General features: G+C 26.8%; 1 protein-coding gene across 1 annotated transcript in view; it reads right to left on the minus strand.

Annotated features, from left to right (window-relative positions):
• Window positions 1–9,449: 9,449 nt before the first annotated feature.
• LOC119688617 overlaps window positions 9,450–18,393 on the minus strand; it is a gene marked incomplete at its 5' end in the record, with an annotated part of 43,288 nt that continues 34,344 nt past the window's right edge. The window contains 3 exons of the mRNA XM_038103289.1: window positions 9,450–10,846; window positions 15,927–16,110; window positions 17,015–17,137. Coding sequence (XP_037959217.1) covers window positions 9,450–10,846; window positions 15,927–16,110; window positions 17,015–17,137 — 1,704 coding nt within the window. The remainder of the gene's footprint in view (window positions 10,847–15,926; window positions 16,111–17,014; window positions 17,138–18,393) is intronic.

Consider the following 18,393-nt stretch of genomic DNA (forward strand, 5'->3'; position numbering starts at 1 on the left):
TTTTAAATATAAAGAATAGTTCAAGTGATGTAACATATAGAACTATCGATTTCAGTAGAATTAATTTTATAAAATAAAAATCCTTTTTTTTTTGCTTTTTTGATTAATGCATATTCACAATTTCTTTATTTGTATTAATTTTTTAAACAAACATAAATATGTTAAATGCTATTATTACAATATTTTTTGGTTTTTGGTTTTTAGATTTACTTACTTTACACAACTTAGACTTTAAAAATGTTTCATTTTACCAATAAAGAATTATTTATTGTATTCAATTCTATTTTATTTATATTTATTTCCAAGTTCTTATATACGTATATTTATTTTAAGATATGAATATAATATATATATTGCATTTGTATTTTTTATTATTTATCTTATGTATAATAATTATATATACGTACATATATGTATATATGCTATATATTTTTACGTATTTTAAAAATTATGTACTTAAATTTACTTCACACACACACAATAATAATATTAATTACCTAATAATAATTTATGTATTTTTATATACCATATAATATTTATTTTTATTGTAAATTGAATTGATTTCATTTTCTGTTTTAAATTTTTATTTCAATTTTAATAAATTTCTCATATGAAATTTTATATGTAATATTTTTCAGATTTCAAGATTTTCAGTTTTAATTCAGACTAAATACTTTTGTTCAAACAATTTTTTGTATTTTATACAAATCTAACATTTATTAATTATTTCAACTATTTCGTATATGTATACATATTTTATTGTTTATATTTACAAATATTATAATACTCGTATTATATAAGAAAACTGAAAAGTAAATAAGTCGAGTATGTGTTCGCTCGAGAAGGGGTGACCATGAGGAGGGGTGACCATGAGGAGAAATTAATATAATAAAAATTTTTAAAATAGAAAGAAATCAAATTAATCAATAAGAATTGCATTTACATATAATAATCAAATTAGCAATTTATTATAAACTATAAGCAAGGTTTTATGCAAGATAATTTACACTAATTACAGTAGCTTTACCTCATAACTAGTAAATATGTTTTACATAAGTTTGAAATGTCAAATCTTAGCTCATGGTGTCTACTTTCAAGAATACAGTATATATCCAAACAGATGAGCACTCTAAAATAAGAGAAGTTAAAACGCTCTTCCAAAATGTGAATGCGAAATGAAGTATCATAAGAGCGTTCATAAGAGTCACAAAAGGAGCTCAAATTTAGAAAGTCTCTAAATGATGTGTAGTGAAAATCGTTTATGAAATATAGAGGAGCTAACATAAGAAGTCTTATTCACACTCTCTAGAAGTGGAAGAGATTTTAACGATTTTGAAGCATTTGAGATAAAAGAAATTTATTATTACAGAATTTGCAATCTAACACCTCATGTTAGCGGATTCAATAAGAACTAAAATTATATAAGCATGTACTATACCTATATACTATTTAATAAATAAGTGTTCACCAGTTGTAATATACCTAGTCAACAATTATATTACTCTAATCGGACGATTGGTTATATTATCAACTGTAAACGACTTTCTGAAGCAAACATAACTTTATATATAAATAATGTGCCCTTTTAGTGACCTTTCAAAATGTTTTAAGATCTTTAAGTTCTGTGATAATTTCATATAATCACAAGCTCTCAAGGGACTTAGATGTTTTCAAAAGATGTAACTAATATAAAGTTATATTGAAAACACTTTCATAGCAATGTAAAGTGAGTGCCAACATATCGCCCACCATAAGCTCTGGATCTGCAAAGATTAATTGCTTTTGTCAAGTCAGCAGTTGGATTTTTTTTACTATCTAATATCCGGGTGTATGGTGACAAAGTGAAAAGAAATCTCTACCGGCACTAAAACCAATCAAAATAATGCTTTTTAATCTTATAACTTTTTAAACTGGTTTCGTTACATTAGTAGTTTTATTTTTTTTTAACTATTGTTTGACAGGCATAACAAGACCTAATGTCTAATTCTAGCAGCCTGCAGTATATTGCTCTTGTAGAACATCTATTTGTTAAAAGTGTTATAAAAGATTCAATTCTTATGTCTCTGAGTTTTGTGAACTATTTTTTTGCGTAATATGTAAACACATTTCTTAATATATATCATATATATTTAAAAAAAAAAAATGTATATATATATATATAAATACACATTATTAAAAAATACTTATATTAATTTCAGAATGTCACCTCTAAATGTTGAAACAAACCATGAATATAAATTTTCTTTATTTAAAAAGTTAACAGCAGGCAATTTATAAAGATTTCATATTATAATTGAATAAAAAAAAATATATTTATATACATTGTATTTAAAATAGTTTAAAAGTAAAATAAAATTGAAAATGATAAATAGTATTAAAATAATATATATGAAGATTTTAAATTAAGGAAGACAATTGGCACAACACTAATGCATAATAAATTATTTATTTAGTTTTTATTATATTCAAAAATTTATAAATTCTTTTTTATATTACTCTTTTTTTTTAAGCATTATCAATTTATTATTTCTCATATACTTATAATTAAAACCTACGCTCCATAAAAGATGGTTATGCAAATTTCATGCAAAAAAACGTTTTTAATTATATATAAAGTCAGGCGTTTGAATAACTTAACATAATATACCTATATGTTTTCAACATTCAGTAACAATCTGTTAAAGACGGTGAGTCCGTCCTTGAATGCCATCTGTAAGGTTAGATTTTTACAAACATTGCTACTGACTTTATGCCGCAACTATGTGGCAAATGTCACGCCTAACTGCTGTACAACCGAAACCGAGGGCATAGGATATTCTAAAATCGGCGAATGACCGATTACAAAACTCTTAATTGCATAGAACTATTACTATTTTCTATATATTTTATCTATATATTATATATATATCTTATTCATATATTAAGTTTTTACCTTTGCTCCGGGTTATTTTGATTTTTTTTTCTATTAGTTTTATTTATATATATTAATCAAACATATACATACATTTATGCATTTTCTACTTTTGAGCATTCGAGCGATTCGATATATATTCAATATTAAAAGAAATCAAATTTTTTTATTTTAAAACAATTTGCATAATGTTTACACATATATAACTTTTACATCAATTTTTTTTTAAATCTTTTTATCTTAGTAAGAAATTATTCTTTAAGCTGTCAAATTTAAGGAACTCTTTACCGCTGGATTCTGTAATTTCAAAACTCAATTGAATTGAATATTACATTTTAAATTTTGTTTATAGCCAAATGGGAAAGTAAATCAAACCAAATTTCAAATGAGTACATTGTCTTTTTAAAAGTATTATTTGGAAATTTTGCGTCTCTGAAAAATATATTAAAGTTCCTTCCTTTGATTTTATGTGTGCTACTTATGAAACCCAATCATTGCAATTAATATAATCAGTAAAATTACATTAAACACATTATAAAACTGGCAGGACTCTCTGACTGCAAATGGATGGATGAGTTACGCCTCTTAATACTTATTTAAATAAGTCATTTTGTCTTATTAGTTTCAGATATATTAGGGCTACGACTTGAAACTACTTGTTAACATTGACAACAAAAATAACACAATAGTTGTATAAGCCCGTGCCGTTTAGTCATATTTTGGGGTTGCAGAGCTGCAATTGGTATGGTGACCGGTAAATTGTTATCATAATGGGATAACTCGAGGACACATACCTGTCCGATGCTTAAATTACCAAGAGCAGTGAATAAATTTTGGAATTTTATTATTCCAATTTTAAACTGGAATATAAATCAATCCACAATAACCGTAAATTGCAATTAAGCTCTTAGGCAGATATATGTGACTCCGCACAATAACAATAAACTCAATAATACTTGAGATATGTATTCTTACAAAGAATCTCATAACAATACATCGTTTAGCTTAAAACTGTGTTAAAACTTTTTCGGGAATGTCAAATAATTTTTTATGGTTCCTCAATTAATGGCGGCAGTTTCGGGATATGAAAGGCACGATGACAATGAAATAGTTAACCAAGCAAATTGATCAACTAATTGAACTTAAACCATTCTGTAATCTTGCGAGTGGGCATAATCTGGCAAGAAATAGGTATTGGGAGAAATCTCAATTTTACTTACTGTAAAGTCAAAACATAGTTTAAGAGAGTCATCAATCTATTTGAAACTGACCCAAATAGACTCTTTGCGCTGTTCAGAGAGAATATTTAAATTTTTACAAGATTTCTGATAGAACATTGTAAATTAAGTTTCCATCTCAACAAAATTGTATCTTGAGAAACCATCATTTAGCGGTTTGACCACAGTCTCAGTGAATGCCAAAAACTGAACAGCAGTAAAGTTACACGTTTTGGAGATATAATCTTTGCTCTATATAGCATATATATATGAAACAAAACAAAATCAGCTCTAAAAACCGATTAAGGCAAATGATGTTAGCGCAATACACCATATGAGTTTAGTTGTTTATTATTCATCACATAATAATAATAATAATAATAAAATTTTAACGCATTTCAGTTATCAATTTTGGGTAATTAAATGATTTAAAAATAATAAAATTAATAATCATAATAAAATAATTATAATAATAACAAATTAAAAAATAATAATAATTTGTTTAAATATTATAAATATATTAATTGCAATAATTTAGTTTCATGTATTCTAAAGTTCCATTGATTAAAATAGTATACGTATATAATAAAAAATTCACATTCAACTTTAATCTTTAGTATATAGACTTTACATATATTGATTTAATGCTTTTTTATTTAAATTCTCAGCAAGTTCACAACTACATTGATTTTTTTACATAATAAACTTTTATATTATGATTTAATTTAATTAAATTCTTTTTTCATATTTACAATATTTATTAACAATTTTATTTATGTTTAATTATTTAATATCTGCATTTTGAAATTGATGTTCTAAATTCAAATAAAAAAAAAAATTGAAATGTTTTTAAACTTAACAATGAAATGTTTTAAATTGTATTTATTAATAAAATATTTATATTATATTGCATTACATCTATACAATTTTATTATAATTCAAGTACTTTTAATCTTGTAATAATGTTTTCATTTACAAAAATTTGTTGAAAATTATAATTATTTTTAATAAGTTAATTTATTTTATAATTAAAATAATATTTTCATTTCATTTTACTATTTTAAATTAAATTTTGATTTTTTTACATAATCAAAATGCTTATATTTATAATTTCTTATATAAATTTAAATATTTTAACAGCTTTACACAGAGATATCAATCTTAAAAACTATAAACAAATTATATGCTAAAAATATATTTATTAAACATTTTTTTACACTTGGTAAATAAATAAAACTAATTAATTATAATATATGAGTTAATATTTATTGTAACAGATTATTCATTTATATTTTGTATTTATTACTCGTATATAAAATTTACTTTAAATATTATTGGTTTATTAATAGTTTTTTTTGCAGAAGTTCTTAAATATAACCCCTGTAGAGGTTCCATCAAATACTTAACTCATAATTTATGTTCAGTTTTTTTACTCCTTATTTATTAATATATATTATTAAGGTTATTTTAAATTATACAAAGTGTTATAAACATTTTTAAATATAAAAATTTAAAAAGGTTGCAAAAAACAATATAGCTTAATGTTCAGTTTTAATACAGAAAAATAATCATAATTTGATATTGAAAGTAGATATGCTGATATCGTAAAAATGTCAGATGTTATACATATATATATTTTTTGCCATTTTAATTGAAGATAATCTGATCAGCTTGAATTTCAGCGGTTATTTTTTCAAAAAAGCATTGAACACTCCATTTTTTTTCAGATCTCACCAAAAGAGAGAAAAATAAATTATATACTATATGTCACATATCAGTTGTTCCAGACTAGATAAATCATTTAAACAGGTTGCAATATTTCAGTCTGCAGATCCATTATTGTTTAACGATGTGTAGTGTGAAAAAATCCCACTAAAATTAAACTTAAAGTAAATTAAAAATGAAAATTAATATATTAGCAGGATAATGGCTCACGATTGTGTATATATTTTGTTAAAACATCTGTACGCATTACGAGTATTTATTTAAATGAATATTTTAAAACTCTGCACTAATTTTAAAAACGTATTTAACAGAAAAATTCATTTAATTATTCGAATATTAAATATTAATTGTAATATTGTTATAACGACCATTATACTATATTATTTATAGTATAATGGTCGGAATTTACCATTATACTATAAATTATTTAAAAAATAAAATTTGTTATAACCAAAAATTATTTTTATAAAATTCAAGTTTTTAAAAATAATTTGTTATCAATAAAAGTTAAAAAACAAATAAAAAAAATTGTGTATGAAAAACAAAACAAAAAATTTAATTTCAAATTTTTTTTTTTAAATTTATTTTCAATAAAACATTATAACATATAAAATAAAAAATAGTTTCAAACATAATATAAAAATGATCATAAGGAAACAAGTGTAATATAATAAAATGACTGTACGTCTACTTTAATTGAAGACTATATAAAATTTCAAATGTTTAAACAAATTAACGGATATAATAGTTGATAATTTTTATATATAAGAACAAAAATAATTTTTACTAATATATATTATGACAAATTATATTCTCAATTATTTGAACCAAACAACAAATTAATTTTAAGGAATAATATTTAAAGGCTATAACACTTTTAAATAATATAAATGTACGTATAAAGGTAGTATGCATACGAACAATATAATTTCTTTATCGTAATTTTACTCATTATTTGATTTACATAAAATTAAGTGGACTTATATACTTTTTTTAATTTATTTTTACCCGTTTTCTTATAAAAGGTTATTTTACTTTGTTGCATTTATTGAGTTTGATTTAATTTAATTTAATTTTAATTTATTTAATATTATTTTAATTAATATTATTTGTAATTGTTTTATTTTATATTTTTTAATTTTATTTAATTTTATCATAAAAAATTTTTATCATCTTACTAAATTTTATATTGTTTTATTCATTTTAATCTTTTCTCATATTATTATTTAGTTTTATTTTATTTAATATCATTCTTGTATAATATTTTATTTTATTTATTCTTTTTTATATTATTATGTATTTTATTTTTATTTCATTTTTATGTTATTTTTTTTTTTTTTCTGTCATTGATTTTATATAATTTCAATTGAAATTATTTTATTTTAATTGATTTTATTTTAATTATTGGGATCTTATTTTAAATTCTTTTATTCCATTTAATATACTTGCTTTTTATTTTATATTGTGTCATATTACTTTATTTCATCACATTTTAAATCATTCTTTTTATTTTTTATTTTTCATTTTATTTTATTTTATTTGCATATATTAATACATTTATTTCAAATATTTCTGATTTTGTCATATTCTTAAATACATGACTTTTATTAGTTATATGGTTCATACAATATTGGTTTATATATCAATTATTTTTAATATAATGCAGTAATAATTTATTTTGTTGTATAATTTATTTTGTTGTATGTTTTGTGTTTATATAGGTATATTAAAAAAACAGGTATTTTACTTGTTTGTAATGTTTGTCTATTGATGTTTGTCTATTGGTCTATTTAGGTGAAAATAGAAAGGAGTATTTGTATATATATTATCTCTTCACGGAATGCAATAGTTCGTTGAATGCAGTGCAATGCAAAATTTATTGTTTTAGGAATTAAAATTTCCTAATAAGAATTTTATGTCCTTTGACAGTTTGTGCATCTGGACACTTTTCATCTTTGATAGCTAGGGGGTTTCTGCAAAGTCCCGCCCATCTCACTGACTAATTTGTGTATTCCTCATAAGCTTTGTGATTATTCAATGACTGATCTAAGATCTGCGTACCGGACCGTGCGATTAGTGATGACTCTGAGATTAGATAGTGCTAAGTAGCGTAGCGTGTCGGTTTTCAACATTTTTTTTATATTCAAATTTTAATCAATTTTAACCAATTCGCTACTAAATATAAAAAACCGATATCTCTGAAGTACATTGCATCTTTAATAGATTATGAGATGGAGAGCATCTTTTACATATTCTTAAGAAATTAAGCAATTCTAATAATGAAATTATTTATATTTTATTTATTTTAGGAACACAAAACAAAAACAACAACATTTGTTGCATTGGCCAGTTTTAGGCAAATTTCAAAAATAAGACTGCAGAAAGGTATTACTTGTCAAAAAATTGCATTAAAAATTTTGATTGCAACGTGACAGTGTATGTTGCAATCTTGACAGAAACATGTCAGTGTAGATGCTGGATTAAACTAACATAAATAAATTAATAAATATTTTATTTTTTTCGTTACAGATTTGTATTATATTTATATTAGTTAATTTTTCTCATGTTTTGTTCAGTTTTATTTATTGTAATTAATTGTTTTATTAATTTTTTTTTAAACCACATTATATTGTATTATTACTGCAATATTATTTACTTAAACCTTAAGTTTCAATATTTTGCAAAAAACTTATTTATTTTATTTTATTTATTATTACTTTTTTTTTTAAGTTTATTTATTGTATATATAAGTATTAGTAAGTATTTTTGTGAAACATGTTATATTGTAAAATTATTACTGCATTGTTATTTATTTATTTATTTTATTTCACATATTCTCAAATTCTTATTTTTTTATTTTGGTATATTTATTATATTTACTTATTTTATTAAGTATTTATTTTTCAATACAACTGACATTTATTTTCTTTTATAATTTATATTTGCTCAATTACTTCTTAACTTTAATATAATTTTATTTTTACTTGATTTTTTAATTATTTTGGTTTTAAATCTTAATATTTAAAATTTGATTTCATTTTTATATTAATATATTTTTTTTTTTGTTTTTCTTATATGAGCAAATAACCTTCTCTCTTCGACATGTAAACTTATTTCTTTTTTTAGCGCTTAAAATATTCTGAATTTTCCATTTCATTTTATTATATCTATTGTATCATTATAACTATTATATCAATTGAGAAATTGAAAAGACTTCTGGATTCAATATATAATGCACTTTCCAATTGCATTTTACATATTTTTTAGTGCTTATTTTATGAATATTTAAGCAGCTACAGTTCTTACTTTTAATTTTTATATGCAATACATTTAAATATATTTATATAATTTTTTTATAATTTTTTTTTTTGAATTTTCTAATTTTTTACACTTTCTTATTTTATATTTAAACAGAAAAGTAATTCAATTAAATAGAAAAATATCAAATATAAAATTTACAACTGAAAGCAAGCTTCTCATAGTCAAATTGTGAAAAAAAGAACAATATTTAAAAAAAAACAATTTTAAATTGAAAATTGCTGAGCTTCTTCTTCTTCATAAGGAAAAAACTGTTTTCTTTCATCATCATTTTTAAATCAGCAGTGATGAAGCGTTTGCTTTACAAATTCCATTTTGAATGGTTTAGCAACAACAAAATGGCGTACGTTGCAATTGCGCTCAATATGGCCAAGAATACCATTGCCATCGCCAACGCCATCGCCATCGCTATCGCCATCGCCATCACCATTGCCATCACCATTGCCATCACCATTGCCATTGCCATCACCATCGACATTACCATCAGCGCTGGAATTGCAATTGCATTTACCATCAAATTCGAATTCGTTTTCGTTTTGCGATCCGCGTTCGCGTATATGCACGCATTTATGTGGCGCTGTCATCAATAATGTTTGATCCTTTGACATATACTTTGTGAAATTGTATTTAACATCAGTGGCAGCAGCAATAATGCAAGCAACAGAGGCAGCAGCAATAGTCGTAGTAGCAACAGCAACTGTGATAGCAGCACCAATCGCAATGGTAGCAAGTGTCAGCGACAGTTGTTGACGTGCAACCTTTGAATTGCCGTCATCATTTTGATTTTCTGCTTTGTTATTATGTTGCTGCAATTGTTGCTGTTGTGGGTGTCGGTGTTGGTTATTTTGCTGCTGCTGTTGCTGCTGCTGTTGCCGCTGTTGCTGTTGATAATTCTTTTGCCATTTTAGTAATGAAATTCTGTGCGCTTCGTTTGTATTTTTTCTCGTGCAATTATAAAAGGATTTTCTGCATGTCCTTTTTGCTGTGAGATCTGACAGTGCATCAGTTAAAAATTGTTGCTGCTGATTTGTTACAACAGTTGCTGTGACTAGTCCTTCTTCATTTTCTTTGCATTTATTTCTATTTTTACTCTTATTATTATTTTCACCATTATTATCAACGTCTTTTTTGTTGTCTTTTGCTTTTGCTTTTGCATTTGTTGTTTTTTCATTGTTATTTTTTTCAACCTTTTCGTTTTTGGTATCCTTTTCTTTCAGTTGTTCCTTTTCCTTATTGCGACTATTTTGACAGCTCATAAAATGATGTGTCAGTATTATACCCATTGCAACAGCAGAAACAGCTACACTGCCAGAGCGACTAGCAACAATAATGCCAGCAGCAACAACATCAATTGCACTAATGCTGCTGTCATTTTCATTGAATGCATTAAAATTTCTTCTGCTCTGTTGCTGCTTTTCTGTAAGGTAGTGCCATCTGTCATTTAATTTTTCAATTGCAGTCTGCATTTTTCTTGCCAATTTTTCTAAACCACTTTTGATATAATGTTGCAATCCTATTGCTGTTGTTGTTGTATCATCTGATATACGTGAAGCAATTTTAAAGGAATTTCCCTTCATCGTGGCATACAGAGTTTTCCAAATGTGCATTAAACGTTTTTCATATGTGTGAAGGAAAATGCGAGTAGTTGGCGTTGCTGATGAGGACATATCGGCTGCTGTAGGACGAAAAAGAAAAAAAACTATATATTAATATTTAATGTCACCACAACTTTTAAGTATTTTAAATATTCAATAAAGATATATTACTTTCAAGTATGTTACTAAGTTTTGAATATTTGCTCGTCTTAAGCTTTTTACGTAAACCCTCAATTTGGTTTTTATGAAATTGAATTAATATAATATTGGATATCGAATCTATGCAGTTTTCTCACCTATGTAGAGAATCAGTTCCATTAAATCATGAGTAAAATGAATTGTATACTTAGTATAATTAAGTTATAATTAATTATAATCTTATTATTAATTAGATAAATGATGCCTTGAATAAAATATAACAATGTTTCCAATATTCATATCACATTGAAAAGAATCTTCAGATGCTCGCCTAATGGTATCTCACCCGGTTGCATAATTCACTTTCTGACGTCTCAACCCCTAGCATTCTTCTCTCTGCCTTCCTGTTAGCCATGCGCGACAAGCCTTTCAACGCTTAATGTTATACTTCGACGAGAGGTATTCAGTTGCCTTCATCATTCCTCTCTATATCTGTGGCTTTCGTGACCGTGATCACAGAGTATACAACTAAACCAGTCGTTGCACATCCTTTCCACCTGTACCACGCCAAATACCCCTTGACTTAAATGAACCTATACTTTAAACTATTAAGTCCCTTGACCACAGGTCTCTAACTCTAATTACTATTATGCAGTTTTCATATAACGCTGGACATCTTCTTATTTATTCCTAAGAGGTAGTTTTAGTAACATTGTGTCATATTGTGGCTGTTGATGCTTTTCACTTACTGCCAAAAAAAAATATATTCATTCAATAAAAGAATAGTATAGACTTTATTTGAAGAGATAGACTCAATTGCGTATGAAAACCTTTCGAAAGATAACACATTTCTAGGAAGTTGTAACCTTGATGCTCAATGTAGAGCATTGCTAAACAGAACTCTAAGTGAAGCATTAGTTTTGATTCAAGGCGTTAGGAAACGCTAACTTTTATCATCATTGTTCCTTATTCCAATTCCTGAATGAGTACTTGAAATTCTCGTGACTAAAGATAGTCTAAACTTATCTAATATTAGAAACGATAATTCAAGCAGCAGCTGTACTGTATTGTCACAATATTTTACAAAAGTGCGATGCTGCTTGCGTATGCCGATGGTATTAATGCCACTGCGTCATTTTCCAACTAGGTAGGACAATTGAAGCAAATGGGTTTTATAGTATATGAGGGAAAAACCCAAATGCTGTATGGCAATAAACAATTTTGCTGAGTGTATTGGGACGCAGGTCATTGTTGATAATTATAAGTTCGAAATTGTGAAAGACTCTGTTTATTTGGAAACCAACATAAACATCAAAAATGATGTTAGTTTAGAGATTTAACGAAGAATCACTTTTGCCAACAGATGTGACTTCGAGATAAATATGCAATTTAGAAATAAATCTCACTCTCAACAAACAAAAATGACGCTCTACAAGTCCCTTATCATACCTGTCCTGCTGTATTGTGCAGAAGCTTGGACAATAACCAGCATGGATTAGAAGATGTTAGGAGTATTTAAGAAAAAAATTTTCTTCGAAAGATCTTTAGTCCCTAACGCGTCGAATTAGTTGTAACCCTAAGTTGTAAAAGCTATACTGGGACATTGGTATACCGCGCATAAAAGTTCGGCGGCTTCGCTGGGTTGGTCATGTTGTGCTCCGTCTAGAAAGAAGTTTGATTCGGTACCTGCTGATCTACTATCTGCTGATCTAATATCTACTATCTTCGGTTAATGGACTAGGTGGTATTAACTGTAATCATACTCGTCTATTTGAAGACCTCAAATTTACTGATGGTATGCTTAGACAGGATTGCATGCAATTTATACCGCACTGGTTAAACAAAGAATCACTAAAGTTAGAACTAAAAACAAACATTTTGAGTTAAAACAGTTAACGGCAATATCTCTACAGTAGAAAAAACGCATATTCTAGATGTCAGCAGTTTTATTTACTTCGACACCAAAAGTAATGTTTGAAATCACATTCAAGAAAACCATCCTTATGAGATCTAGTCCCATTTATGGCTCCTTAACAAAAAATTAAAATAAATTTGCTGAATTGATCATGAATTAAACTGACTTAATTTTATTTGACAAACTGACATTTGTGCAAACAGAAAAATTCCGGTCTCGACAGTAATGAAAACAACGTTTTGAACCTCACCTAAAGGTACTCTAAATATTTTTGAAAATCTATAAAAATAATTAGTGCCATGAATATGGTAAGTCACGTTCCAATATATCTTCTAACATAATGTCTTAAATTCTTATTATAAACATTTCAATACCAAATAACTCATTTTCCATATCAGAAAAAATTAATTTTAGTGGTTCTAATAAATATTTATGATAATGTTTCATTTCTCTTACATGGAAGTTGTAAGCTCCGAACTCCTCAATAATTTGTCTAATATTCGGTACAGTTTTGAATAATTTTGTTGTTTTGCTTATGAATCTTCCAGATAAAAAGTGCCGGGTGCCAACTTTGACACTCTCAATGCGAAAGAAAAGTAAATAAAAATAATGTTTTTGGCTCTTAACTAATATTGATGCTTGGAAAAATCGACATTACTCAATAAGCAAATAAACATAACCATTTTGCGTTTGCATATGCGAGGAGCAAGTATGAGCAGCTTGCGCAGCAGGACACAGATGCAGTTCAATATGAGACGCTTGAATGTGTAAATACAGTTTTCTTAGGTAAACATTTTAACTGAACATAGTTGAATGCATTTTTGCATTTTTGCATTTTTACGAAAAAGAGACTACTGTAAAAATAGTAAGAAAAATATTGTCATACACTGCGCAAAAGGGCTGAAACAAATTCGGTCCCCATACAGCACTCAAAAATTGCAGATACTGAACTGCACTCAAGGAATCGACGACGATAGCGTTGAAAAAATGACTATAAAAAGTACGATAGAGTATTAGAAATACATATAAGTGAAGAAAATGAATATGGCGGTATAAAAGTGCTGCGACTGCTATCCTGCGGCAACACTTACTTGCCACCTTCACATATACAAACACGAGATACATGCCTTTAAGGAAGCACTGAATCGAGTTTACTGCTACTCCTTGCAAAAAAAGGATCAGCGCAGAAAAATATGCAAAATATTTTCCCAGCAAATGCAAAGAAGATTGTAGTACTTTCTTGCATATTTGTTGTCTGATTTCAGAATTTCTGAAACTGTGTTTATTCAGATAAGCTAAAGAGGCCAGCGGTAAGTTAAACGGAGGCAGTGGAGTTATATTTTCATAACTATCCTGCTATTTTGACTGCTAGTTAAATAGTCTGCATACATTGTGGAAGTTTCAAGAATTTTACAACATTCCTATTTTGCATTTTCACTATTAACCACGGTAGAGGTTAGAGATATTCCACAATATTTCATGCATTTTTGCAATATAAGAGTTCTTTTACTTAAATATATTAAAGCAGTTCCTATGGCCTGTTTAACCTTAAACTCTGGTATAAATTATTATTTCTTTTATTTCTTTCTTCTCTCTAAACAATATGTTTCAAAATAATAAAAACTGCTTTTAGTATATAAGAATTGTTTAAAAGTAAGTAAAACTTTTAAAAAGTAAGTAGTGAGGCATTATATTTACAATTATATGCATTAAGAAAGTCAACCGCTTTCTGTATTCAATTGATTCTGTGTGGTCTTTATATCTCCAATAATGCATTAGCCAATCAAAAAAAACAACGTTTAAAGCAATTGCTTCTTTCGCTTATGCCGATATTCAGAAATATATTTCGATCGACAATTGAAAACACTCACTGGACAGGCTTTCAAACCATGCAAATCACTGTATTAAATCAGAAGCGAACTATTTTTAATTTTATTAAAACGCAATAAATGTCTTAATATAGGCACATGAAAAAAATTGACAATAAAAACTGTCGAAAAACAATCTTAAAGCCGTGCCGCAAGGAAATTACGAAGTATATAAACGAAGAATATAAGATATGGAAAACGACTTGGGGTCTATAGGAGATAGACAGCAAATTATTTTACGAAACAGTGTTTTACCCCTGAATGCACTGCTTATTCTTATTTTTCAAAATTTAAGAATCCTTGCTTGGAAAGCTATACATTGACCAGGAAAACATATGAAGTAGCTCAGTGTTTCACACCTCAATGCACTACTACGATAATAAGCCAATGACACAAAAAAATTTTTAAAATTTAAGAATATTTGCGAGGAAAGCTATACGTTGACCAGGAAAACTCACTGAAAAAAATAGATTACGATAATGTAAACTCACGTTAAACCTACTAGTCTCTATAAAGCTTTCTAGTGGGTGATCGTGAGACATAGGCTTGGTAGCGTTTGGAATTGAAATTATGGTTTTGTGTGTTCTCTTTAATATAATCATTTCGAATATTTGGAGTATATGTTGATTTCCAATTATTGACGCATATGCCTTAAATTCTTGAAGTCATTAATTTTCTTCTATGAGTTTATTGCAATGTTTTTGAATACATTTGCTACCAAATATGGGTCATAAGTATTGTGACCCACCCAGCATATACAATCGCCAAACAATAATACTCGCCAAAGAATGATAACTTATGACTTGCCTAGATTCTTGTTTGGCTTATTAGATTATTGTTTGCAACTTCGAAATAGCTATCAAGTATTGATTGATAAAATAAAAATGATTCGTTCTTTTTGAATTCGTGACTATACGTATATTGGTTTCTTTAAGCTTTAGACAACTATCTTATAGTTTATTACTCAAATTAGTTTGAGTAGTTTTAACAATATTTATTTAAAAATTGGAATTTTATAGTGCACTATTATAATTTTCTTTTCCATATTGGCGTTCAATCAACATGACCATCTATAGTACTATACATCCAAAATATCAATTTTTCAGTTCAGAATCTAAAACTTAATATCTATAGTTTGATAATTTTGAACTAATTCCTTGCTGAAGAGTTAATTAATTGAGTCTTTTAAATATTATAAAAAGTATAACGTAATTTTATTAAAAAAAATATTTTCTTTACCGGAATAATATGTTAAATATGATTCATTATGATCTTCAAATCCATCACCACTTGCATGCTGTTCGTAGGGATAATTGTTCATATCATACGATCTGCCAGATGCCATAATACGTGGGCGATCCTCTTCAATAATATTCTCAATTTCTTCTTTAAATATATCAAAAATGCTGGCGGTACATTTGAGCTGTAATTTTAATAAAAAAATTAATTTTATTCAATTTTTATAAAATATTTAATAAGTTTTAGAAAATTGTTTAGACCTGAATTCACAGTAACAAAATTTTTTAATAAATAAACTTTTTAATTGCATAAGTCAGAGCAATAAGCCAGTATCTCATAAGTGAATCGTTCCTTATCCTGATTTACGAATATCAAGTTATCTCTTCATATAACGTAAACGTAGTAGACTAAGTCGGTCAGAATGACAAGGTTTACAAAATTTGGTTACCAAATTATAGTACCCACAAAGCGAAATATAATGTTTGACTTTTTGTTTGGAAACATATATTCTTAAGATAAATGATATTAAAGTAATTCTACTTGGTCCACTACCACTTTTCTTAAATAACAACAGAAAGTATTTCTTTCATTAAAATTTAAGAACTTTTGTGCATATTAGTTACTTCATTAATTCTTTGGAAATAATTTATAGTATTTTTAGAATATCTAGAATATTACAGGCTTTAAATTTTTTACCTATTAATATGAAACTAAATTAAAATTTAATTATTTGTCTTTATAAATAAATAAATTATAAATCATATCAGAGGTAATATTAAGAAAACAGTGATCTTAAGATATGTAAGTTATAAGGTTCTTTTAAAAGCATATATCTCTAACACAAATCAAAAAACTTAAAGGCAAATTAATTTATTTAATGAAATTGAATAAATATAAAGTTAATTAAATTACATTAAAAAAATAAATCGAAGAATAAATATCAAGGGCGTAAGGTAATGCAATGGACCTATAAGCATTAAACGTACTTTCTCTTACAAATTCACCTTACAATTTTGATTAATAAATTCTTATTTAAATATAATAATTACTATATCTATATATCTTATTTGTATGACGAAATCACTTACTCTCATTTGTGCGTTACTAAAGTGCTGGGTGGTGACCATGAAGTGAACTGCACTGACAACAGATTCCAGATTCGTATCCTCGTACTTTTCAATCTGATAAGTTTTAATGTGATGGGGTGATACCTAAAACATTAGAAAGAACATAATTTTTTGTTATTATTATAATTAATTTATTTTTTTAAATTATTACTATTTTTCAAAAATTAACAAAATTATAGCAAAAAATAAATAGAGGCAAATTAGTCAGTGTATAATTTATTCATTTCTCATATTTTTTCTCTTTTTTGCCGGGGTTTGATCGCTAGCATAGGTAGGCTGCTAGTAGACATAATAAGAAATCCACATCGCAGTATTTACTTACACTTCCTCATATAAAACAAAAATGTCACTCAAATGACAATGATTTATACATTTTTCAGTTAATTTTTTTTTTGTATTAATTCATTAACAAAAATTAATTAAATAAAAAAATCAGAACATATTAAAATATTTAAATTAATAATAAATTTTATTACCAGAGTATCAAAAAGTAAAAACGAACCATTGGATCGTAATGCAAAATGCCTTAAACAATGGAAGAAGAACGCAATATTATGATTTTCATATCTTTTATATATATATGAGACATGAAAGATATTCTGTGCCTTCCACAAAAAACGGAAGGTAGTAGCGGTATTTACAAATGATGAAAAAGGTCACACTACTGCTCTATTCTTGAAGGGAATACTAGTCATACAGTACTTGCTGTAATAACACCCATAGTTACTTCTCTGTTTCGATGAAGCCACAGGCAGTTCATAGAATGTTCACCTACATTTGGAAAAAGAAATCGTTGTTCATGGCTATGTTTTAAGCGTATGGTTCAACCATATCATCTCTCTGTCAACAATAACAGAGTCTATATTTTGACTGTTTGGTGCGGTTCTCACGCTGGCGGCATCACCGGTACTTATTTCTTTTGAAATGAGGAAGGAACTGACATTACGGTGAATGGCGAGCGCAATCGAACCCATAGAATTTCATTCTCTTATAAGAAACTCTATCGAAAACTGCGCGCGAAGCGAAGAGATGAAAAAAATTTAACGCATTTGCTAATTACCTAAAAGAGGTATTCCAACCAAATCCTGCAACCGGACATTATGACTGTTGTACTTCATTCATCTGATATCCCAATTTTATGCCGAAACAAAAACGTCGCGTTAGCTTCAAACCAACTGCAATCTAACTTATTTTAGGTGGAGAAATGATTTTTACAATAGTGTGTATGTGAATATGAATTAACGAATTAAAATGTAAACACGTCATTTTTACCTTAAATCGGAGTATATCTTCAACATCCTCATATCACAAGCAGATACTATAACATACACAGGTATGCA

The sequence above is a fragment of the Teleopsis dalmanni genome, chromosome X (assembly GCF_002237135.1).
Source record: "Teleopsis dalmanni isolate 2A chromosome X, ASM223713v2, whole genome shotgun sequence".
Lineage (NCBI taxonomy): Eukaryota > Metazoa > Arthropoda > Insecta > Diptera > Diopsidae > Teleopsis > Teleopsis dalmanni.